General features: G+C 58.2%; 1 protein-coding gene across 2 annotated transcripts in view; it reads left to right on the plus strand.

Moving 5' to 3' along the window:
• Positions 1-25,084, plus strand: part of LOC101545784 (contactin-6) — a 195,391-nt gene that overhangs the window by 46,180 nt on the left and 124,127 nt on the right. For both annotated transcript variants that reach the window (XM_055135884.1, XM_055135885.1), the window contains exon 3: positions 21,524-21,650. In XM_055135884.1, coding sequence (XP_054991859.1) covers positions 21,524-21,650 — 127 coding nt within the window. The remainder of the gene's footprint in view (positions 1-21,523; positions 21,651-25,084) is intronic.

The following is a 25,084-nucleotide window of genomic DNA, read 5'->3' on the forward strand; positions in this document are numbered from 1 at the left end:
GTCTGGAGTGGACAGCGAGGGCCTGGCCTCTCAGGGTCCACTTCCAGCCTCCTCAGGGATTCCCAGCTTCTCAGCACCCGAGACGGGACCGGCTACTTCTGGACCTGACGGTCAGGCCTGTGGCCCAGTCATGAGGCGCAGGGAGTCAGTGGCTAAGCTCACGGCCCGGCCCGGTGTCCTGCAGGGCACCGGGCTGGGCCCAGGGCTGAGACAGAGCCAGGACTGGCCATTTTGTGACCGTGAGCAGAACCCTTGCGAGCCCTGCGCTGCCTTTCATTCCCGAAACATCTCAGCCCCGGGGCTCCTCTCTCCAGTTCCAGCACGGGTCACAGGGGCCACCGCTGACCCCTCCCAGGCCTCTGCTGTGTCCCTGGGGGCCAGGCCACCTTCCCAGCCAGGGTGGCCGACAGGCTCAGGCAGAGCTGACTTTGTCATTCCGCATCAAGAGCTTTACCAATCCCATTTCCTAGCCCGCCCAGAACATCTGATCGAGGATTCAGATTCAATTTCCTTCAGCAAACAGTGGAAGTTCTCTAATTAATGTGACTCTTCCTGTGTCCTGGGCCTGGCTGGCTCCAGCTCGCCTGGCCCTGGGGCCTCAGAGACCCCCTGCAGGTCTGCAGGCCAGGGGGGAACAGAACCCTGGGCGCCCTCCTCTGGGCCTCCTGAGAACAAGCCCGTCCGTCCGTCCGTCCATCCCGCCGCCTTGGTGGGCCCCTCTGCCTCTCCGGCTCTGCACTCCGGACCACCTGCAGGAAAGAGGAAACCTTTGGTCCTGCAGAGGGGCTGGCAGCCGTGAGAGGTTCATTCCCACAGTGGGCACAGAGACGCGCTGCTGCTGGCCTCTCTGAGGCTGGTGCTGTCGCCCCAACACCCAGCCACTGTCCTTTGCACGTGTCCCCAAGAGACTCGGCAGGTCCCACCTGCCCCCGTGGACTAGCCACGCCGTCCTTACCCTGAGCCTCGGGAACTTACAGAGAGTTTGGCCTGCCGTGTCTTAGGAGGAAACGGAAATTTCTGTCAAGATTCGAGACACAGTGAGGGGCAGGGAACGGGAGAGTGCAGGCCGGGCGTGGGGTCCCTGCAGGTGGAGCGTCTCCGAGTGCCCGCGCAGCCTCCTGACAGGCCCTCATTTATCCGACAGTTGGCTGTTTAAAGTCGCTGTCAATTATGCTCCTGGCTGGCTTCCCTCCGCTCCGCGAGGCGTGATTTAGGGAGGGGGTCTCCGGGAGTTTATGGCCAACACGAGAAGCAGCAGCAGTGACACGCATACAAACCAACACATCTTTATTTATGCTTGCTACGTTGCAGAGCACAAAACAGACAAATGAACCGCTGCCAGGCAGAGGGGCCCAGAGACGGTGACAGTCTCTCGCCTCTTATCCTGGCACCCACTCCGGGTGGGCTTCGGGGCCACTGTCCAGCCCTCCCGGGACTCTGAGTTGGGGCCGAGAACAGTTCCCTGGGGAGTGCTGGCAGGGACGGGAAGCCAAGCACATGCGGGTCCAGCTCCAGCCGTGACTGGGCGGGGCAGCGTGACGTTTGCAGTCACGATGAGAGCAGGATCACGCAGCAGCGGAGAACTGGGCCACGGCAGCACGGCCCCTGCAGCCCCCCGGCCCCCCAGCACACGGCTGCAGCTCCCCGGAGGCTGGGAACTGCACACATCTCCCGGGCACGGGAAGGGCGCTTCCGCGCTGCCTCAGTGGCTTCTCTGTGTCCCCTCCTGGCAGACACAAGGCCAGGGAGGGGACCAAGTCACGCTGGGGCTCAGCACTTCTCATTTCTCCCACTGACGTGGAGCTTGACTGGTCAGCTGTCATTTATTCCATTGATCTTTACGAAAGCAGGCGCCAGGGTCTCTCAGCGGGCATGGGGGACGGGCGCGGGTCGGGAGGGAGCGGCCTGGCTCGCACTGGGTGCCCGGCGAGGCTACAGACTGCCCTGGGCCCACGCCCGGAGCTCAGGGCAAACCACGCTCAGGGGCCTTTCATGAATTTCACACACGGCCCGATCCCCGTCAGGTGTGCTCACCCCGGAAGCCTCTCGCCGAGACACGGGGCGACCCTCACCCAGCTTCCCCCGTCAGTGCAGCTTTGTTCAAGGCCATGTGTCCGCAGACGCAGCTGTGCACACAGATGCACGCGTGCCGCGTGGGGCACAGAGCATGTGGCGGGGCTCGCCTGTGAGGTGCCAGACGCCCTCCGGACGGGGTCCTGGTCGTGGCGTCAGCTCTGGCTGGGGAGCAGAATGCGCCTCTCCTCAGATGCAGCCACTGTGTGTGTGTGTGTGTGTGTGTGTGTGTGTGTGTGTGAGTGCAGTGTGTGTGCTCAACTGGGAAGGGTTCCCCACCAGGCTCAGTGTGTGTGTGTGTGTGTGTGTGTGTGTGTGTGTGTACACAGCTGGCAAGGGCTCTGGCTCAATGCATGTGCGTGTGTGTGTGTGTGTGTGTGTGTGTGTATGTGTGTGTGTGTGTGAATACAGCTGGGAAGGGCTCTGGCTCAATGCATGTGTGTGTGTGTGTGTGTGTGTGTGTGTGTGTGTGTGTGTGTGTGCCTCTGTGTGTGTGCAGCTAGGAAGGCCTCCATCCCTAAGAGTCTTCCTCATTTGCCCTTTAGTTTCACTCATGAGGTTGCATTTTTAAATTTCTTTACTCACTTCACCAGCATTCTTGCGGGCTGCTTGCAGAGCTGCCTCTAAGCGGCACATGTATGGTGCCACCACACAGCCCTGGACAAGGCCCTGAAGCACCGTCTCCCAAGGCCCTCAGCCCACTTCCCGGGCGGGCACACCTAGGGCCCAAATCTTCACAGTGACTGTCCTGGGTGATACTGCCTGATATCCCCAACTCTGCCTAGAATGTGTCCACCATACACACTGAGACCATGTACACATCCACACCCCCACAGCCATACCCACACTACACAGCCATAGCCACACTTGCACACAACACACAGATGTATTCACACACTCTCACACATACACACTTTTACACACATAGTCACTCATCCTTGCGCACATATGCACATACTTCCGTACATGCACTTGGACACACTAACACAGAGAAACACACTTATTTTTTTTTAATTTTCAAGCTCCCCGTGGCATATTCGATATGCCAAAAACAGTAACAAGTCTCACAATGGAGTCGTTACTGGTGCCCGCTCGAGCAAATCGATGAGCAATGGGATGGCAGTGATACAGTGAATGAATCACCATGGGATACAGTTACAGACCTACAAACTTTCATGCTTGTGTTAGTCATACAGTGATTGAGTACCCATCACTCCACGATGCCCGTCATCCAGCACCAGTGCTCCTAGTATCCCTCCTATCCCCGCCTCTCCCCCTCCACCTCTGTCGCAGGCACGTTCCCTTTCACTCTTTCTCCTTTAGGGTGTTGTGGTCTGCAAAGCAGATACTAAGTGGCCATCATGCTTGGTCTGTAGTCTACCTTCGGCACACATCTCCCATCCCGAGCAGGTCCTCCAAGCATCCTTTACTTGGTGTCCCCTTCTCTATCTGAGCTGCCTTTCCCCCCAGCATGTGAAGCCGGCTTCCAAGCCATGGAGCAATCCTCCTGTTCCTTGTCTCTATTTTTGGGCGTTAGTCTCCCAGTCTGTTACTTTATATTCCACAGATGAGTGCAGTATTTCTACATCTGTCCCTCTCTTTCTGACTCATTTCACTCAGCATGATACTCTCCGTTAGTTCACTTATATGCAAATTTCATTACTTCATCTTTTCTAACAGATGCATAGTTTTCCATGGTGTAGATGTACCAAAGTTTCTTTAGCCAGTCATCTGTTCTCAGGCACTTGGGTATTTTCCAGATTCTGGCTATTGTAAATAGTGCTGCAATGAACATTAAATGCAGGTCATTTCTACTGTATTTTTTTTGCATCTATGGGGTATATTCCCAGAAGTGGTATTGCTGGGTCAAATGGGAGCTCAATTTCTAATTTTTTGAGAGTCGTCCATATTGTTTTCCAAAAGGGCTAAACCAGTCGGCATTCCCACCAGCAGTGTAGGAGAGTTCTTTTCTCCCCACAACCATGCCAACACTGGTTGCTTTTGTTCTTTTGGATGTGGGCCAGTCTCTGTGGTGTGAGGTGGTATCTCATGGTTGTTTTGATCTGCATCTCTCTGATGATTAGTGATGATAAGCATTTTTTCATGTGCCTTTTGGCCATTCCTATTTCTTCTTTGAGAAAGTTTCTGTTCATTTCATCGCCCCATTTCTGATGGGGTTGGATGTTTTCTTTCTGTGGAGTTCAACCAGTGCTTTATATACCCTTGATATCAACCCCTTATCAGATGGGTATTGGGTGAATATCCTTTCCCATTCTGGAGATTATCTTTATTAACTGGTCACTGTTGAGGTGCAGAAGCCTCTTAGTTTAAGATAATCCCTTTTGTTTATCTCTGTTTCCACTTGCTTGGTCAGTGGCGAGTCATCTTTGAAGATACCTTTAGCTTCAGTGTTGTGGAGGATTTTGCCAACCTTGTCTTCAATGTACCTGATGGATTCTGGTCTGATGCTGAGGTCTTTAATCCATTTTGATCTGACTTTCGTGCATGGTGTTAGGTCGAGGTCTGAGCCATTCTTTTTGCATGTAGTTGTCCGGCTTTGCCAGCATCGTTTGTTAAAGAGGCTTTCCTTGCCCCACTTCACATTTCTTGCTCCCTTCAAAGATTAGATGATCATATATTTGAGGGTGTTGAGAGACACACACTTGGGCATACGAACATCTCAGATCCATAACCCAGCACACACTCACGCAGAGATACACAGGCCTGGATGTTCTGCAGTTGGCACACGCTGACCTGAAGCTGGGCACCTCGGGTGGCGGGATTTGTTAACACAGAACATGAATGTGGTGGCGCCTGTTCACGGCCACAGCCCCGGGCTCAGGCACGTCACCCTCACGTGCTCCCACGTTGTCTGTCTCCCTCGGAGGTCGCACGTGGGATGGTGGACTTGGTCTTGCTGTCACAGCGGTCAGCGGTCAGGGCTCTCGGGAGGAGCTTCCTGGGGTTTCTTGTCGCATTTTATTCAAAGAGTATCAGGTCGGCTGACATGAAAACCACCAGCATGTGGCAAGTGTTCAAACTCACCTCATCACGATCTCAGCGCATCTTTCTGATGACCGGCTGGTGGGGGGTGGCACCCTAACACGACTCTATGGTGAAAGTGCTCTGTCACGTGTCCTCACGGTTCCGTGGTTGGGCGTGCCCTGCCTGTGCCATGGCTGTACCCGCGGTGTCATGTGCCGCTGTCCGTCCTTCTCCACGCCCCCATCCCGTTGCCCGTCCCCAGGCCATGCGCAGGCCTGGGTGTGTCTGGACACAGCAGTTGGCGCTGCCCCTGCTCGTGCTGAGGCTCCTGCTAATGAATTAACTTGTATGAGGGTGGAAACAGTTCCGGGGGTCACTGGGAAATGCTGGATCCACCGGCTGGACGCAGCTGTCGCTTCCGGACTGCAGAGATCAGCTGGCACCATGGAGGCGGTGGAACTGGGCAACCCCCAAGTTGACATTAGGGAATTAAAATGAAGATGACCGAACACTTTGCTCTTGTTTCTGTTGGTTCCGCACACACACTAGCAAATCCGTAAGCAAAGTACAGACACGTGTGTGTATGCCCGAGCAAAGACACCTGCACACACACCCAGTGTCTGTGCACAGAGGCATCTGTGTACCTCTCTCCACACGGATGCATGCACGTGTGTGCGCACACCAATGCATGCTGAAACAGCTGTGAAAACATGTGTGTGATCTGTACAGCCACATGTGAAGAGGTGAGAGATAGCTATGTTTGACCAAAGACTTACTCGGCGAGCAGTTCTCATACACCTGTGCCCGGTTTCTCTGTTTAGTCATTTAAATGTTTTAGTCATATTTTTAGTGAAGGTACGTCAATTTGCTAAATTCCTTGGTACAGGAAACAAGTTAAAGAATTAGCGGCCCCAGAGCCTCAGGATCTGTGCGCTATGTCCACACCTCATGTCCAAGGCCCAGGACACTTACACAAAGGAGGGGGTGGCCGGGCTAAGGTCCACCGGGTACCTTGCCTACCCTGCAGAATCTGTGCTCCTTTGGGGAACAAATACTGACTTGACCTCTGAAAGTCTTTTTCCCTCAGGAAGAAAGTCTCCCTAGCTAACTTTGCTAGAGAACCACGCCTGGCTCCCCGCTGGTGGGAGCTGTGTCCCCTCAGCAGGATGTCCAGCAGGGCTGGGGCTGTCCTTCCGCATAAGGTCCCTTTGGAGGGACTCTGGCACTCCGGGGTCCAGAACTCTCGTCTGCCGCCCGGACATGGCACAGGGTCTGGTCGGCCTCAGCTGTGCCAGGGCTCGGGGCAGAGGTGTGGGCGCCAAGCAGGAAGTGCCCTGGTGGGAGCAGCTGCCCTGCCTGGGCCAAGCACCCACAGCCCCGAGGAACCCCACTAGCCACCACCCAGAGCTGGAAGGAGCCGTGTTCCTCCAGCAGACGGCCGGGACCCAGGGCTGCCACATCGGTCCACTGGCAGCTTTGTTCTTCCTGGCAGCGGGGGCCCTGGCAGGCTGGGACCAGAGGCAGTAAGAGCACAGCAGAGACCCTCCTCCCCAGAGACAGTGAGAGACAGCAGAGACCCTCCTCCCCAGAGAAGTAAGAGACAGCAGAGACCCTCCTCCCCAGAGAAGTAAGAGACAGCAGAGACCCTCCTCCCCAGAGAAGAGCACAGCAGAGACCCTCCTCCCCAGAGAAGAGCACAGCAGAGACCCTCCTCCCCAGAGAAGAGCACAGCAGAGACCCTCCTGCCCAGAGACAGTAAGAGACAGCAGAGACCCTCCTCCCCAGAGAAGAGCACAGCAGAGACCCTCCTCCCCAGAGACAGTGAGAGCTCAGCAGAGACCCTCCTCCCCAGAGACAGTGAGAGACAGCAGAGACCCTCCTCCCCAGAGACAGTGAGAGCACAGCAGAGACCCTCCTCCCCAGAGACAGTAAGAGACAGCAGAGACCCTCCTCCCCAGAGACAGTGAGAGCTCAGCAGAGACCCTCCTCCCCAGAGACAGTAAGAGACAGCAGAGACCCTCCTCCCCAGAGACAGTGAGAGCTCAGCAGAGACCCTCCTCCCCAGAGACAGTGAGAGACAGCAGAGACCCTCCTCCCCAGAGACAGTGAGAGCACAGCAGAGACCCTCCTCCCCAGAGGCAGTATAGACCCTCCTCCCCAGCCCCTGGCCATCGCATACCCACCGGCACACTCCGGGCTCTAGGGCGCCTGGGTTCCTGGGGATGCAGTCCAAGCTGGAAACTGGGCTAATCACATCAGCAGTGCACTGAGGAAGGGAGACTGAGCAGAGAAGGGGAGGTCGCTGCTCTGCGGGAAAGTGATGTTAAGAGGAGCTGAGAGAGAGAGAGACAGAGACAGACAGACAGACAGACAGAGACAGACAGACAGACAGAGAGAAAAGAATGAAAATGAATGGGTTGAGGGAGATGAATATGAGGAATGAATGAGGAGAGAGTGAACGAATGAGGATGACTGAGGAGAAAGTGAATGAGGGAGAAGCAGGAGAAGCCGTGTGCTCGCCAGCTGCCTTGTCCTCAGAGCCCGGGCTGAGGGTGGCTCCACAGGCGCCTCCCTGCCCCTCAGGAAGGAGGGTCAGGCCAAGGCCTGGGCTGGGGCCCCTGCGGCAGCGTCTGAGAACGCCCATGCCACCAGTCACCCAGGTCGGGCACACACCGTCCAGTCTGCCCTCCGGATTCACAGCATCTTCCCGAGCAGCCCTCCCGCGCCGGGAGCCACCGCAGTGCGTCCAGACCGTCCGGTCCCGAGCCCCGGCAGGCCTGGCCCAGTGGGCATGGTGGGCGCTGCACGTGGGTGAGGGTGAGGGGACCCGGGCCGGGCCCTGCGTGCACGCTCTGCCCTGCTCGGGGTCCCCGTGACCTGGCGCCTGCTGCTTAGACGGCCCGGGCTTCAGGGCGGGGAACGGGCGTCGAGGGCCCCACTCTGCGCCCCCAGCCTGGTGCTCTGTGCGGATTGGCCAGTGGTCGAGCTGCAGAGGCCACCTGCTGGCAGGCTCGGTGCGTCCACCTGGCCCACGAGAAGCCTGGCCCCAGACGGCTCCCAGCCCACCCAGGACCCCCAACCTCTGACTCGCCCAGATCCCACTGTCCCCGCCTCCCCGGCCCTCCTAGCACTGCCCCCTGCCCTCCCCTGGGCCGCCACCCTTCAGGACGCCCGCTGCTCAGCGCAGGGCTCCTCCTCCTGTGCTCTCCTGCCCGGCGGGCTCGGCCTCCTTGGCGGTGCCACCCCAGTGCCCGGGGCAGAGACAGCACCCCCTCTCCTGCAACGCCCCCTGCCCGTGTTGGAGCAGGAGACGTGTGAAGGACCCCAAGGCTGCGTGGAGCAAATCTGCATTTTTCTGATTCAGCATCGGACCTGGCCGGGCCTCGGTCCAGGTGCGTCTCAGCTGCCCCTGCCTGGCGCTGCCAGAGGCGGGCGAAGGGGCCCCTTTCCTCCGGCTCTGCTGCTCCCTCAGAGACGTGATTCATAGACAGAGCGCCGATATTTATATCCTGCATCACACAGCTCATGTGGGTAGAACGGAAAATTGATGAGGATGCACGGGTGCTCCTGGCGCACAATTAGACCCAGTTCCAGCCATAAAGTGTAATAAAATGGAAATGTTTATCATGCATCTATGAATATTTTTTCTTGCATGCGTAATGGCGTTGCACGGACAATTTAATTTCTTTCTTTAAAAGTGATCCTGGAGAAATTCTGTAGCTTTCTGGGAGACCCCAGGTGGGCCCGGGAGCCTGCCCCAGAACTATAAATACAGCTTCGCCGTCTCCGGGGGGACGGTCCAGGAGCTGAAGCACTCGCCTCACACACAGGCAATCACCAGCTCCCCACTGGCCCCCCAAGCCTACTGGGAGTGACCCCCCGAGTGCAGAGTCAGGAGGCAGCCCGGGTGCAGCTGGGTGTGGCCCAAACACAGAAGAGAGAAAGGAGGGAAGGGGAGGGAGGGGAGGGGAGGGCAGGGAAGGAGGGGAAGAGAAGATAGGGAGAGGGGAGGAAAGGAGAGAGGAAAGGGGAGGAAGGGGAGGGATGGAGAGGGAAGGGGAGGGGAGGGAAGGGGGAGGAGAGGGAGGGAAGATAGGGAGAGGGGAGGAAAGGAGAGAGGAAAGGGGAGGAAGGGGAGGGATGGAGAGGGAAGGGGAGGGGAGGGAAGGGGGAGGAGAGGGAGGGAAGATAGGGAGAGGGGAGGAAAGGAGAGAGGAAAGGGGAGGAAGGGGAGGGATGGAGAGGGAAGGGGGAGGAGAGGGGAGGGCGGGAGAGGAAACTGGGCCCTGCTGGTACCTCCCAAGAACTGTCCGTCTAAAAGGCGCCAAGCAGCCGAGCCTCTGGCAGCTGCAGTCTCGCATGAGTTTGGGGCCTCGTGTGGAGCCTTCTGGAAGCACCTCGCTCTCACTGCGGGGCCTGAGATCCAGACCGGCACCTGGAGCCTGCGTCTGGGCCTCCCCCGGTCACCCGTGTCAGCTGCCTTGAACCTTGAGCTCCAGGCTAGTCAGGGTCTCTGAAAAGCCCACGTCCGCTCGGCACTCAGGCTGGGCCGTGCGTGGGAGTTGGGTCTTCGTAAATGTTCCTGGCTCAGGGCAGTGGGTGCCGTGGGGTGGGGTCAGTTGGGGCCACGGTAGCTCGGAGCCCGGGGAGGGGGAGATGCAGGAGCAGGCGCAGGGCCGCTGTGGGGTGACCAGGGTCAGGGCTGGCCGGCCAGCCCGCCGGTGCCTCCCTAGCCCGGAGCCTCTGGCCTGCGCGGCCGTCACAGCCCACAGCAGACCCCGGGAGCAGGGCTGTGTCGGCGTTGCAGAGCAGAGCCTGGACGCAGGGACCCCCCCACGCAGCACGGGGAGGCCTGGCTCGCCCGCCTGCCCATTTGCTCTGAACCCTGTGGGGACTTGGAGCAGGGGAGAGGCAGCCCGAGGTGCTCCAAGCAGACGCTCCCTCACCCCTGGGTGTAGGAGAACACGGGGCTTGTCCTTTCAGCCTTGCCGCAGGGAACTCAGTTTACCTTAGAGCAATGTCCTTTCTGCATGGACACAGGAAGACAGTTAATGTTATGCTTTGTAACTTGGGAGCTGATTGACTCCAATAATATTTACTCCTGGGCATCTGTTTTCTCCACTCAGTTTCCCTTAGTTCCTAACACCCCAAAAGCAGGGTCCTGACGAGGGATGGAATGGACCTGGGGCAAGCTGTGAGCTACCCTGGCATCGAAATGGGCCAGGCCAAAGCGCCACAATACTCAACTATAAGTTGAGAGCATGGTCATAGACAAATGCTGTCATGATCCAAAAGTAACGACGAGACTCGGACCCTGCTGGGGTTAGGAAGACTAACCTGGCCTGAGGACTGTGGTCTGTAATATATAGTGAATGTCCTCAGGAAGAACCAAACTTTAAGTCTGATATATCTCTTACTGTGCTCATACAGAATGACATTGCCAGAAGTATTACAAGTAAATTTACTATAACTAATTAAGTGGATTACTAGCTGAGGAAAGAAGAAAGGGACACACCCTGGATGGGACCCCACCCTTGAGCAGGTCTCCTAGTAATCTGGAGTAATCTCCTTAGTTGAGATTTTGTTAATCTCCTGGAGGAGTGGTCTTACCCCTCTTTGTTGATTTGTTAATGTTCAACCCACCTTTGTGTCACCGCCCTGTGTGACTGCTGTGTAGACTAAGACTGTAAGAGAAGCAGAGAGAGAAGACACAGCAGCAGAGACAGAGAGAGGTCGGAAGAGACCAGAGGAGAGATGACAGAGACAGAGACAAAGATAGAGAGACAGACAGAAGAGAGCACAGCGGCACACACAGAAGCAGAGCACAAGGAGGAGCCATCCCGATCCGGTCCATGCACAGCGGCTCAAGAGCACCAAATGCGAGCAGAAAGAGAGAGAGAGAGAGAGAAAGAGAGAGAGAGAGAAAGGGGGGTGGGGAGAGAGAGAGAGAGAGAGAGTGAGAGAGAGAGGAGGGAGAGAGAGAGAGGGAGGGAGAGAGAGTGAGAGAGAGAGAGAGAGAGGGAGGGAGGGAGAGAGAGGGAGAGAGAGAGAGAGAGAGGGAGGGAGGGAGAGAGAGGGAGAGAGAGAGAGGGAGAGAGAGAGGGAGAGAGAGAGAGGGAGGGAGAGAGGGGGGGGAGAGAAAGAGAGAGAGAGAGGGGGGGGGTGGGGAGAGAGAGAGAGAGAAGGAGAGAGCACTCGCCCCGAGAGCCCTCGAACAACAACACACACGTCGCCCTCCCGAGACCCTTTGCATTCTTCACACCTGGGTGCACGCGGATCTGGCGGAAGGTGCAGTGGGTGACTTGCCGTGGCCTCTGTCATCTCCAGAGAAACCGTCACGGGAGAAACAGAGTCAGGACAGAGAGAGCCACAGGCCAGAGGCCTGCACTGCTGTTCTGGGGCCCCTCGGCCCACCGGAACCCACTGGAAACTCCAGCATCCGCCCCCACGGGCGTTTGCTTCCCTCCCTGGCCTCTGACTCCCACCTTGGCTGGAGAGGCAGGGCCGGGGCGTGCAGAGCCCCTGGCCGGCTGCCGCGTGGACACCCGGTGGCAGCGGCAACAGCTGCAGACGGAGAGAGGAAACCCCCGGGCGGCTGTGCGGGCGCCGCGTCCCTCTGGCCGGAACTCGGGGCTCTCCAGAGCCAGCCCGGCCCAGCCCCGGGCCCGGCGACACGCCAGCCGCACAGTGGCCCCGCGGCGGCCCCTGTGCTCCGCCTGGCCCGAGCCTCCCGCCACCGGCCTCCTCAGCAGGGCCCGCGTGTGGCCCCATCTGGACGGCTCGGCCCTGCACGCGGACGGCTGCCCCGGGGGATGGGCAGGCGGGGAGGAGCGTGGCCTCGCAGGGCCGCGGGGGGGCTGTCAGGCCCTGAGACCCTCGACGTTCTCCACAGCTTGGAGGGTCTGTGGGCGCCGCCCGCGACCTTCTGTCTCCCGCATTGCGTCGGGGTCCGCGGCCGCGGGCAGAGCTCTGGGGAGTCGTGACCCTCAGCCGACGAGCCGACTAGCATGCCGAGGAGATCACCAGAGGCACGGGCGTCTCTGACTTGTGATTATCCGTAAGAGCAAACTCAGGGCCAATGTCAGTGCTCCGGCTCCCCCGAGTCACGTGACGGGCCACTGTGAAACTTCCCCACTTGGAGTTCCATTAGAAATAAAAACTCAGAAGTGCCAATTAACGGCAAGGAAAACACTTATGTTGTGTTTTTAACTGAATGTCAGTAGAGATTAAAAGTTGACAGCAATGTACAAAAAGAAATCCTGGAATTGCAGGTAATAATATTCTAATAGTGGTTATTTTGCAGGAGCAAAATTGAGTGTTTTTCTCCTTATGTCTGAGTATGGTAAATATTCCACCATAAACAGCTATTATTTTTATAATGACATAAAATTATAACTCTAGGCTTGAAAAAATGTTTGCCGGACAGGTGCAGAGACTCTTTCTGCGTGTCCGCCCTGGTCAGTGCCCCGTGCTGGACCAGCCCTACCTGGCCCTGGAGCCCTGCAGAGCGAGAGGCGGAGGGGAGGGGAGTGAGGGACGGCGGGGCTCGGGGGGCAGAGTGGAGTAGAGGAGGGAGGAGGGAGGCAGGAGCAGGAGGGGGACACCGCGGGCCCCTCTCTGCGTCTGGGGTGAGGAGCTGCTCCCGCCCAGAGATGGGGGAGGGGGAGGCTGAGCTCGAGGGCCTTGGAGAGCACAGAGGGGCTGCCCCGCAGGGCCCGCCCACCCCCACACGCGAGAAAGGCTTGCGGGGTCCGGGCGGGAGCTCTGGCTTCACCCCGGCTGGCAGGCGGAGGTCAGGGGCCGCGTCCACCCCGGCTGGTGCTTGGGCGATGCCCAGTGCAGACTTCGGGCCTGGTCAGACCCTGGGGACGGTTTCTCATGCTCCAGGCCCCCGACTTGGCCACGTGCAGGGGTGCGGCTGCGCCCCTTGCCACAGGCACCGGGGCCGCTCCAGGGGCCTCTCAGAGCCTCCCTCCCTCCCTGCTGTGCTGTGGGCCATGCTGGCCGGGACGGGCACCAGAGCTGGGCCGTCTCCCGCCTCCTGGGGGCGTCATGCCGGGCTGTGGCCGCTGGGGTGCAGGTCCTGCTGGCCCAGAGCTTAGCTGCGACCCGTCTGTCCCCCCTGCACCGCCCCTGCCGTCCCCACAGTCCAGCTCTCTCCCCAGCCCTGGGTCTGGGTCAGCCTTGCGGGCCTGTTCTTGCCCCTGGGTCAGGGCCTCCCGCTGCCCCGGGGCCCAGCCCCTCCCCAGCTCACCCCTGAGCCCCCCCATTCCAGACTGCGCCCCCCCATGCCAGACTGCGCCCCCCCGGGCCTCTCACCTGTGGCTCGGACCCCACTAGCAGCCTCCCTGCGCGTGGCCGCGGTGCACGCGGGGGCCCAGGACCAGCTCCCGGTGCTCCCTCCTTGTCCCCTCGCTCACCGTCGGCCGAGCCCTGGACGCTCCCCCACGCCCTATGTCCCCTCGTGTTCGCTGATGGCCCCACACCGTCCTGTCCTCAGATGCCGCCCACACGCCCATGTGCCCAGGGCCAGGTGGGCTGCAGACGCCTTGCTCTCCTTCCCTGCCCTCTGTGCCCTGCTCCAGGGATGAGCAGAAATTTGGGGAGTCACCCCTGAGTGCGAGGCAGGGTCCGGGTGTAGACGAGAACTAGGAGCCGGGTGGGTCTGGGGTGTAGACAGGAGCTCCTGGGAGCCGAGTGGGTCTGGAGTGTAGACAGGAGCTCCCAGGAGCCGGGTGGGTCTGGGGTGTAGACAGGAGCTCCCGGGAGCTGGGAGGTGTCTGGGGTGTAGACAGGAGCTCCCGGGAGCTGGGAGGTATCTGGGGTGTAGACAGGAGCTCCTGGGAGCCAGGTCAGTCTGGGGTGTAGACAGGAGCTCCCGGGAGCCAGGTCGGTCTGGGGTGTAGACAGGAGCTCCCGGGAGCTGGGAGGTATCTGGGGTGTAGACAAGAGCTCCTGGGAGCCGGGTGGGTCTGGGGTGTAGACAGGAGCTCCCGGGAGCCGGGAGGTATCTGGGGTGTAGACCGGAGCTCCTGGGAGCCGGGAGGTATCTGGGGTGTAGACAGGAGCTCCTGGGAGCCGGGTGGGTCTGGGGTGTAGACAGGAGCTCCCGGGAGCTGGGAGGTATCTGGGGTGTAGACAGGAGCTCCCGGGAGCTGGGAGGTATCTGTGGTGTAGACAGGAGCTCCCGGGAGCTGGGAGGTATCTGGGGTGTAGACAGGAGCTCCCGGGAGCTGGGAGGTATCTGGGGTGTAGACAGGAGCTCCTGGGAGCCGGGTGGGTCTGGGGTGTAGACAGGAGCTCCCGGGAGCTGGGAGGTATCTGGGGTGTAGACAGGAGCTCTGGGAGCCGGGAGGTATCTGTGGTGTAGACAGGAGCTCCTGGGAGCCGGGTGGGTCTGGGGTGTAGACAGGAGCTCCCGGGAGCTGGGAGGTATCTGGGGTGTAGACAGGAGCTCCCGGGAGCCGGGTGGGTCTGAGGTGTAGACAGGAGCTCCCGGGAGCTGGGAGGTATCTGGGGTGTAGACAGGAGCTCCCGGGAGCCGGGTGGGTCTGGGGTGTAGACAGGAGCTCCTGGGAGCTGGGAGGTATCTGGGGTGTAGACAGGAGCTCCTGGGAGCCGGGAGGTATCTGGGGTATAGACAGAGCTCCCGGGAGCCGGGTGGGTCTGGGGTGTAGACAGGAGCTCCTGGGAGCTGGGAGGTATCTGGGGTGTAGACAGGAGCTCCTGGGAGCCGGGAGGTATCTGGGGTGTAGACAGGAGCTCCCGGGAGCCGGGTGGGTCTGGGGTGTAGACAGGAGCTCCTGGGAGCTGGGAGGTATCTGGGGTGTAGACAGGAGCTCCTGGGAGCCGGGAGGTATCTGGGGTATAGACAGAGCTCCCGGGAGCCAGGTGGGTCTGGGGTGTAGACAGGAGCTCCTGGGAGCTGGGAGGTATCTGGGGTGTAGACAGGAGCTCCCGGGAGCTGGGAGGTATCTGGGGTGTAGACAGGAGCTCCTGGGAGCCGGGAGGTATCTGGGGTGTAGACAGGAGCTCCCGGGAGCCGGGTGGGTGTGGGTACAGACGGGCAGAGCCCACAGTGCCTGGTGGGTCTTGCCAGAGTGAGAGGTCACCGCGGCCATCAGTGGACAGTCCTGGCGCCCGGCTACAGGGACGGCAGAGCCTCAGGGTCCATGAGCCCAGGGAGGGTGGGACCAGCAACCTCGAGGGACTTCCTGACCGTGTCCCCGGGGACCTGGCTTCGTCTGACCGCTAGCTCTGGTGGTTCCCGTCGGGGGTCTCAGTGTGTTCTGAACCTGGGTTCGCTCCCCGCTAGGAGCGCAGAGAGGGACGGTACCCGGGTGAAGGCCCGGGAGGGAGAAGGCCGCCCTTCCTCGTGCCCCGCCAGCCCCGCCCCGCCCAGCACTGAGCCCGTGGCCGCTGCCTTGGCCGCAGAGTGGACGGGTGAGGAGACTCGCGGGAAAGGACCGGAGGGCCGGGAGTGGCTCGGGTGACAGCGCGTGAGGTGTGGGCCCGGCATAGACCAAAGGTCCTGCCCGGAGGAAATTAAGGGTAGAAAAGCCACACACAGCCCGAGTCCGTCTCCAGAGTCCCCCTGGGCCATTAGGTTCCTCCTCAGTAACCCCGAGGGTTGGCGACAGCACATCGGGCCAGGCGCTGCCCGGCACGTGGCAGACCTGGGTTCCGTTCCCGGCACCACACACTGTCCACACACAGCAAGGCTCACTCTAGCTCAGGGCCCCAATGGACCCTGCGTGCTCCCTGTGTCTCCCAACTCACCCCAAACCCGGCTCAGACATCCCCTTCTCTCGTCGCTCCATAAAAAATATATTCTTCAGCATAATGCACGTTTATTTTCCCATTTAAGCTGGAAAACTGAGGAAGGGGAATGAGAAACCTTATTCCAATACCCCCCCCTACCAAAAATAAAACCGTAAGTTGGTGAACTTGTATCCCTCCTTATGGGCACCGGGGGAGCTGGTAGGTACACGGACAAACGCGTGGAGAGCTGCGTGGACACGTGGACCCAAGGCCAGAGACACACAGGAGGGGAAGCTGTCGGGCAGCTGGCGCTGCCTCGGTCACCCAAGACTGTTGCGTGTGGCCCCAAATCCTCCCAGAAGGTGTAGCCGTCATGCAGATGCAAGCGTCAGGACGAAATTTAGCTTAGTTTAGACAGTGGCAAAGTTGAAGGGAAGGAAGTATAGTTTTAACGGGTATGAACCATCAAAGGTTTTGTTTTCCAAAGGGATATTTTTTGTGTGTTAAAAAAGGCTAAAACACTCGCTGCATGATGCTGAGATGTCAGCTGACGGGGCTTTAGCGTCCCGTGTGCACCCCCGGACACCCCGACTCTGACACAAATAACAGCAGCAGACGTGCTCGTGGGCGGGACGGAGCATGGCCGCCTCTCCCGGCCCCTCGCTGCCGCTGTTAGTCTGTTGTCGAGGAAGCAGCCTGTTGTGACACGCAGCCTGTCGTAACATGCAAACATGCAGCATTGTTGTGACACGCGGCGTTGTTGTGACATGCGTGTTCTAAGAAAATCAGCACGAGACTCACCAGCCAAGTCCCGCACTCGGGTGCGTCTGGCCCCGCCCCTGCTTTGCCCTTGGGCCTTGTTGTGCGGCTCCGTCCTTGATGGGCTTCCCGACCCGCTTCTGCCCCGTTATCCCCCAGGGTCAGCACGCTGAAGAGGGCCGAGTGCCCCGGCAGCTCTGGACAGCAGCGGCCCCTCCTCCAGCTGGCCTGCGGGGTCAGTGGCCTTTCCCTCCCCACCAGAGCCCCGGGCACGGGGCCTCTGTTCTGACCCAAGGCACCACATCTGCTGCTGGGAAATTTCCCATCGTAAGGCTGGCTCGGTGGTTCGCCAAAATAAGAGGGACGCGACACGGAGAGAGATGAGGCAGACAGGGCGAGATCTCTCTGCTCTCTCTCTCCCTCTCTCTCTTCCTCTCTCCCCCCTCTCTCTCTCTCCGTCTCTCTCATCCTCTCTCCCTTTCTCCCTCTCTCTGCTCTCTCTCCCTCTCTCTCTTCCTCTCTCCCCCCCTCTCTCTCCGTCTCTCTCATCCTCTCTCCCTTTCTCTCTCTCTCCCTCTCTCCCCTCTCTCTTTCTCTCCGTCTCTCTCATCCTCTCTCCCTTTCTCCCTCTCTCTGCTCTCTCTCCCTCTCTCTCTTCCTCTCTCCCCCCTCTCTCTCCGTCTCTCTCATCCTCTCTCCCTTTCTCTCTCTCTCCCTCTCTCCCCTCTCTCTTTCTCTCCGTCTCTCTCATCCTCTCTCCCTTTCTCTCTCTCTGCTCTCTCTCCGTCTCTCTTCCTCTCTTCCCCTCTCTCCCTTTCTCTCTCTCCCTCTCTTTCTCTCTCTCCCCCATCTCTTTCTCTTCATCTCTCTCATCCTCTCTCCCCTTCTCTCTCCCTCTCTTCCTCTCTCTCCCTCTCTCTCTTTCTCTGTCTCTCTCTCCCTTTCTCTCTTTTCTTTCCCCCTCTCTATTTCTCTCCATCTCTCTCGTCCTCTCTCCCTTTCTCTCTCTCTCTGCTCTCTCTCCCTCTCTCTTTCTCTCCATCTCTCTCCCTCTCTTTCCCTCTCTCTCTTTCTCTCTGTCTTTCTGCTCTCTCTCCCTCTCTCTGTGTCTCCCTTTTTCTCTCTCTCCCTTGCTGTCACTCTATCTCTCTCCCTCTCTCTCCTTCTCTCTCTCTCTCCCTCTCTCTTTCTCTCTGTCTCTGTGTGTGTCTCTATGTCTCTCTCTGCTCTCTCTCCCTTTCCCTCTCTCTTCCTCTGTCTCTCTCCCTCTCTCTTCTTCTCTCCCTGTCTCTATGTCTCTGTCTCTCCCCACCTCTGTTTCTCCTTCTCTCTCACTCTCTCTCTCCCTGTCTCTCTCTCTCTCCATCACTGTATGTAAAAAACTAAAGCACGCCGAGGGGCGCGAGCACTCGCGGGCTCTCCGGGCGGCTCTGTCTCACCGCCCGCGTCCGGTGCCCCAGAACCGCTGTGTGTGCTGTCGGTCGAGGGCAGGCGACGGAAGGAAGAAGGAAGAAGGCCAAACTGGTTGCTCAATCCATTTATTTCATTCTCTCCCTCCGCTTCTCTCCCGCTCTCCTGGATCTCTCCCCGTGGATCTGCCCCGTGGATCTCGCCCGTGGATCTGGCCCCCCAACCCACTCTCACAGCCTAGTTAAATCTCCACAGCATCAGGGGGTTGGGGCATACACATAGGTGTGGTCACCATCAATAGGGTAAGGTTCCTTTCCCTTAGGGGATGCTTCTCCTAGGACTTAATTCTCTTTCAGCAGGAGGATCCACCCAAGGGCGGAGTCCCATGAATGTGTTTCTCTTCTCCTCAGCCAGCAAACATATAAGAATTCATAATATTAATTATTTTGTATGGACACAATAAGAGATGCATTAAAGCTTATAGAATTGCTCTCCTGGGGCCATCTCAATCTCAGACTACAGTGCTCAGGCCAGATCAGTCTTTCCTATCCCTGGCAGGGTCCCAATCTCATAATTACTATTGGATCATGACAGCATTTGTCTATGATCAAGCTCTTAACTTATAGTTAAGAATTAGGCACTTTGGCCAGGCCCATCTCGATGCCAGGGTAGCACATAACTCACCGCTTGCCCTGGATCCTTCCTGTCCCACGTCGGGGACCCTACTTTGGGGTGCTAGGAACTGAAGGCAACTGAGGCTTAAGTGGAGAAAGCAGATGCCCAGGAGGGAATATCGAGGCCAATTAATTCCCAAGTTATAAAAACATAATATTGTCTTCTTGTGTCTATACAAAACAGTCATAGCTTTAAAGTAAATTATTCAAAAGGCACAAGAAGAGGAGAAAGGCAATATTAACTTATATAATATAAATTCAGTATCCTAGGAAGGTCTGACCTTGCAAATTAGCAGAGTCAGATTAAGGGAAAGCCTCGAATTAACTCTTTTGGGGAAGAGAGCATGGAGAAGTGATTATAGCTAAACAAAGGGATGGGAGAGATTCAGGAACACCTTGATGGGTGAGACTGGGGTAAGCCTAAACTCTGGGTAAAACCTGGACAAGCTACTTGTGGCAAGGAGGGAAAGGACAAAGTAATGTCATCCTACAACTGTATGTTGGATCATCTTTATCTTTCTGTCCATCACTGTTCCTGCACCGCCTTCCCGCTCTGCTTGTCCACCTGCCCTAGTGACCGTGATCCCGGCTTCCCGGTCGAGGGGTCTGGCTCCGGGCAGGGGGCAGCTGTCTCCCCACCGGCTCTCACTGACTTCCCGGCCCTCAGTAGCGCTCCTTGGGTTGGGATATGGATCCTTGAGTTGCGACCTGCTAATTTCTCTGCTTCTATTGTTTGTCTTTTCCATCTTGCCATCAAGCTATTTTTAAAAAATTATGTCCTTGTTCTACAGCGTGAAAAAATTTTGAAAAACCTCCTCGGCTTCCTTGAATTATATTTTTCTTCTAGATTGAGTCTTTTGTTTCCCACTGGCAAACGATTGCTTTTTTCTTTTTATTGAATATCTTTGCAGTGTTCCTGCTCCTTCTCATTTCCTGGGGTTGAGGGATGGTGCCGTTTCTTCCTTCCTTTGTGGGGAGGAACAGTTCCTAACCGGCTTCCCGGCACACCGGGGGCCTGTGTCCCCCTTCTCGCTGCGGCTGCAGCTGGAGGCTCCGGGGTTCGGAGACGGCCCCCTCCCGCCCAGAAGCTGGAGCTAAGCCCTGTGGCTCAGTGCAGCACGGGCACCCAGGGGTGCAGGGGTCAGAGGTCAGGGGACGTCCTGCTGATGGGAGTCCCGCCCAGGTGGGATCTGAGTCTGGATCAGACACGGGGTGGGCACGAGGAGCAGAGCAGGCGAGTGAGTGGGGAGCTGGGAGCAGGCTCAGAGCCCCCGTGGGGTCTTCACAGGGCCAGGACCACCGTCCCAGCAGCCCGCCAGGGTGGACGGAGAAAGAAAGGCACCAACATGGCAGGACCCGGGCCCGGCCCACTGGCCACAGTGAGGCAGGAGGGAAGCAGGTGGGCACGTGGCTGGGCGTGGCCATGCAGCAAAGGGCAGCCTCGTCCGTGCCCGTAACACGCTCACCCTGAGGCAGGACACGGGTGTGGAGTGTGTCTGCACACACACAAAGTCATCCATGCGTGGAGATGCTTCGGGCACACAGCTGACATGCAGGGCTGTCTGCAATACTAACACGTGCATAACGAATCCGTGCATTCAAACCTTACACGGTGCAGACGATGGCATGGTGACATACGTGAATAGAATATGCTCATATCTGTAAAATCAGTGATACTCTACAGAGATGGAGAAAAGTTATGAACATGCATAACTGTATGTACTCATGTCAAACTCTGCATGCACATGCACACACACGCACATGCACATGTGCATACACATATGCACACATGTGCACACAGACATATGCACACACAACACGTGTGAACACACATGCACACGCGAACACATGTGCATACATGTGAGCACACATGCAACATAAGCACGCACACATGCACACACACAAACACACACATGCACATTTACACACATGCACACACACAAACACACACACATACACCCCACGAGAAGCCCGCAGAGCAGGGACATGGACTGCACTCAGGTTCCGGGTCACGGGTCCTGGGGCCTTCCCGGGGGAAGGGCCTCCCCATCGGGTTCCCTGCGAGTCGCCAGCCCCAGGATTCCGTCCCCGTCCCGGAGAATGAGGAAGGTGACCCTGTCACACGGGTGGGCGGGAGCCACAGGGCCGAAGTTCTGTGTCCGACTCAGGGGCTACCTGGTCAGCGGCTGCGTGGTCGTGGCCTCCTGCTGCCCGGCAGAGCCAGGGCTGGGGCTCGGGGGAGAGCAGCGGGCAGAGCACTGGCACAGGAGTCAGCCACGTGCTCGCACCCGCCCTCCAGGCCCCAGCACCAGCACCCCCCTCGGGGGGGGGGCAGCTTGTCTTGGCCCAGCGGGGGCCTCTGGCAGCCCCTGGTCTGCAGGGCCCCAGGGCAGACAGGGGGCGGCCCCCCGGGTCCTGGTCGTGACGCTCGGGGAGCTGTGTGGGAGAGGGGGCGGCCAGCCTGGCCTCCCGCGGGTGCTCCTGGCCTTCCTGCATGCGTGGACCACGGCCAGGGGAGTCCCTGTGTCTCCCAGTGCTCTCACGGACAGTGCTCACAGGGCCCACTGGCCCCTGGGCGGCCCTCCTCAGTCCCGGCCGTGTGTGACAGTGCCTGTGCGGAGGGGAAAGCTCGGGTAGTTCCCGTGGGGGTCGTCCAGGCGCCACAGCAGCCCGTGCCCCGGCCTTGCTCTGGGCTCTGCACGTGCGGCCACTCCTGGGGGTCAGAGAGGCACACGGGGTGCCGGGCGGAGCCGGGCTGGCTGCGTCTCTGCTGTTCCCCGGGAGGGCAGCTGGGCGCCGCCCGCTCGGCCCTGCGGGGCCGGAGGCCGGGCTGCCCCCCACGACCTCTCCTTCCCCTGCAGGTGTCGGGCTCACCAGCCGGCCCACCTTCACCCGCGAGCCCCAGGACGTCACCATCCCTCTGGAGTCCCCACAGCCCGACGTCTTCCTGGACTGCGCTGCCCACGGCTACCCGCCTCCACAGTACAGGTGAGGCCTCGTGGGCTTGCGGCTGCCCCGGCCTTGGGTGGGGCTCGGCCCTGCAGGGCTGACCGGGGGTGGGGGGCTGCTCCCACGGCACCGCGGGCCAGCGGGGGTCCCCGGGCTCACGGGACACTCTCGGGGGCCTCCACAGGCCCCGGGCCAGCAGTGCCCAGCATGGTGGGGAGAGGGAAGGAGGAAAGGCGCAGTAACAGGGAGGGGAAGGGAGGAAACGGGTCTGATGCTGTTCCCGCTGCCCTCAGGGCCCCTCCCGACAGTGCTCAGGGCCCCTCTGCGGCTCTCAGGACCTGCCTTGGAAATGCCCCCCAGCGGCACCGGCCAGGAGGGCTGCACGCCCCGTCACGGGGACTTGTGGCCTGTCCCCCCCGCCCCCGATCAGACACCCGCTAGGAAGAAAGGGTTTCTACCAGGGCTAGGGCAGGAGGACGAGTGTTTTCTCACGTATTGTCTGTGAATTAGTAGGGGGAGAGGTCGGCGGTGCCGCCTCTTCCCCACAAGGTCCCGTGAAGCAGGACTTGGCTTCTGTTGTGTGGGAGTCACACACTTATTTATTGTGTGTGTGTGAGTAAGGACGTTCCTTTGGAGGAGTCTGAGGGGGAGAGAGAGTCACGTGTTCAAGACAGCGCGGCTTCTCGGAGGAGGAGGGCTGGGCCCAGGTTAGCCGTGACGGGCTGGCAGGGGCCCGGTGCTGGGACCCGCCGGTTCACTCTGTGGGGCGAGGGGGACCCAGACGCCCGTGGACGTGGGGCAAAGTCCCAAAGGCAGCTCTCTCCATTTTCCTTGGAAAACCGGGCTATTTCCCATGTTTTTCATAGTAAACTGCCGCGTTGGCTTGCTTCTCGAGCCCAGCGGACCTGGGCCACGGGCCTTCGCTCTGTCGCTGCAGAGATCTCTGAGGATCTCTCGCTCCGTCTCCCTCACACCTTGCTTCCTGTGTTTAACTGAATCACCGCCAGACACAGTCACGAAGTTGTTTCTGATTGGACTTCGGTCATACAACAGCCGTCCCTGCACCAGCGCACACTCCCCACAGCCAGTGTCTCCCCCACCCAGCCCTGCAGCCTGTCTCTGGGGCAGACACTTCCCTCCCTCTCCATCTCCCTCTCCACCCCCTTCTCTCCCCCCTTCCTCTCCCTCCCTCCGTCTCTCCCTCTCTACCCCCTTCTCTCCCTCTCCCTCCCTCTCCCTCTCCCTCTCCACCCCCTTCTCTCCCCCTCCCTCTCCCTCCCTCCCTCTCTCCCTCTCTATGCCCTTCTCTCCCCCTCCCTCTCCCTCCCTCTCTCCCTCTCTACCCCCTTCTCTCCCCCTCCCTCTCCCTCCCTCCCACCCTCTCTCCCTCTCTATGCCCTTCTCTCCCCCCTCCCTCTCCCTCCCTCTCCCTCTCCCTCTCTACCCCCTTCTCTCCCCCTCCCTCTACCTCCCTCCCTCTCTCCCTCTCTACCCCCTTCTCTCCCCCTCCCTCTCCTTCCCTCCCTCTCTCCCTCTCTACCCCCTTCTCTCCCCCTCCCTCTACCTCCCTCCCTCTCTCCCTCTCTACCCCCTTCTCTCCCCCTCCCTCTCCTTCCCTCCCTCTCTCCCTCTCTATCCCCTTCTATCCCCCTCCCTCTCCCTCCCTCCCTCTCTCCCTCTCTACCCCCTTTTCTCCCCCCTCCCTCTCCCTTCCTCCCTCTCCCTCTCTCTCTCCCTCTCTTCCCCCACCTCTCCCCCTCTCTTTCTCTCTCTCTTTCTCTCTCTCCCTCCCTCTCTCTCTCCCTCTCTCCCCCACCTCTCCCCCTCTCTTTCTCTCTCTCCCTCTCTCTCTCTCCCCCTCTCCCCCCTCCTCTCCCCCTCTCTCTCTTTCTCTCTCTCTCTCCCTCTCTCTTTCTCTCTCTCTCCCTCTTTCTCTTTCTCTCTCTCTCCCTCTCTGTCTCTCTCTCCCTCCCCTCTTATTTCCCCCTTAGCACTCAGGTTTTGCCCAGAGTGATCATTTCCAACTAGCATTGTCACGGGGGGCCCTTCTCTGACCTCACTGCCCTTCCCTGGCCCCTTTGTCTGCTTCCCACCATGGACCAATGCCCCTGGCCCTTTTATCTACTGTCTTTGCATATTATTCGCAGACTATATATTTTTATCCCACAGATAAGTGGAATCATCCTGCATTTGTCCTCTCCCTCGGACTCATCTCACTCAACACGACACTCTCCACGTCCTTTCAAGTATGAGCAAACTTCCTGACTTCATCTTCCCTGATGGCTGTGTAGTATTCCACAGTGCAGGCGGACCGTGGTTTTTCTATCTACTCATCTGGTCTCGGACACTTGGGCTGTTTCCATTTCTCTGGCTATTGCGAATAGTGCTGCAGTGAACACAGGAGTGCAGGTGGCTTTTCCGCCATGTGGTTTTGGACCACCGGTATATATTCCAAGACTTGGTATAGGTGGGTCATATGGAAGCTCAATTTCCCATATTTTTGAAGAATGACCATATTGTTTTCCAGAAACGCTGGACCAATCGGTGTTGGCAGTGAATGACAGTGAATGAGAGCCCCTTTCTCTCCACCTCCGTGGCAGCCCTGGTTGTTCTTTGTGGCGTGGGCCAGTCTCCATGGCCTTAAATGCATCTCATTGTTGTTTTCATTTGCATCTCCCTGAGATAGAACACTTTTCCATGTGCTTCTTAGCCATTTGTATTTTTTTTTTTCAGGAAATTACTGTTCATCTCCTCTTCCCAATTTTTGATGGGTTGGATTTTTTTTTCTTGTGAAGTTTCACCAGTGCCTTATATATCATGGATACTAATTTCTTATCAGATGAGTGTTAGGTAAATAGTATTTCCGTGGGCTGTCTTTGTATGTTGGTCATAGTTTTATTTGAGGTGCAAAGCTCCTTAGTTTCATGTAGTCCCCTTTGTCTGTCTTTTCTTCCACTTGCCCGGTCAGTAGTGTTTCAACTTTGAAAGCCTTTCGCTTTAATGGCCTAGAGAGTTCTGCCTACAATTTCCCCTATGTACCTTTAGATTCAGGTCTGATAGCAAGGCATAGAAACCATTTTGATTTTATTTTTGCGTATGATGTTAAGAGGAGGTCTGAGTTTATTTATTTACTTATTTTTACGTGTAGCTGCCCAGTTTTCCCAACAGCTCTTGTTAATCTACTTCATATTTTTGCTGAAAATTTGTTGAAAATTGACTGATAATATCCCTAAGGGTCTGTCTCAGGATATTCAAGTCCATTCCATTGATCTGAGAGTCTGTCTTGATTCCATACCACGCTGTTTTAATTACTACCTGCTTGTAATACAGTTTGATGCTGGGGAAAGTGATGCCTCCCATCTTTTTTTCCAAGGACGTCTGTGTTTTATCAATTTCTTTTAAAAATGTCATGGGTATCCTTATAGGGAATGCATTGAATCTGTACAACGTTTTTGGGGGTACTGACATTGATG

The sequence above is a fragment of the Sorex araneus genome, chromosome 4 (assembly GCF_027595985.1).
Source record: "Sorex araneus isolate mSorAra2 chromosome 4, mSorAra2.pri, whole genome shotgun sequence".
Lineage (NCBI taxonomy): Eukaryota > Metazoa > Chordata > Mammalia > Eulipotyphla > Soricidae > Sorex > Sorex araneus.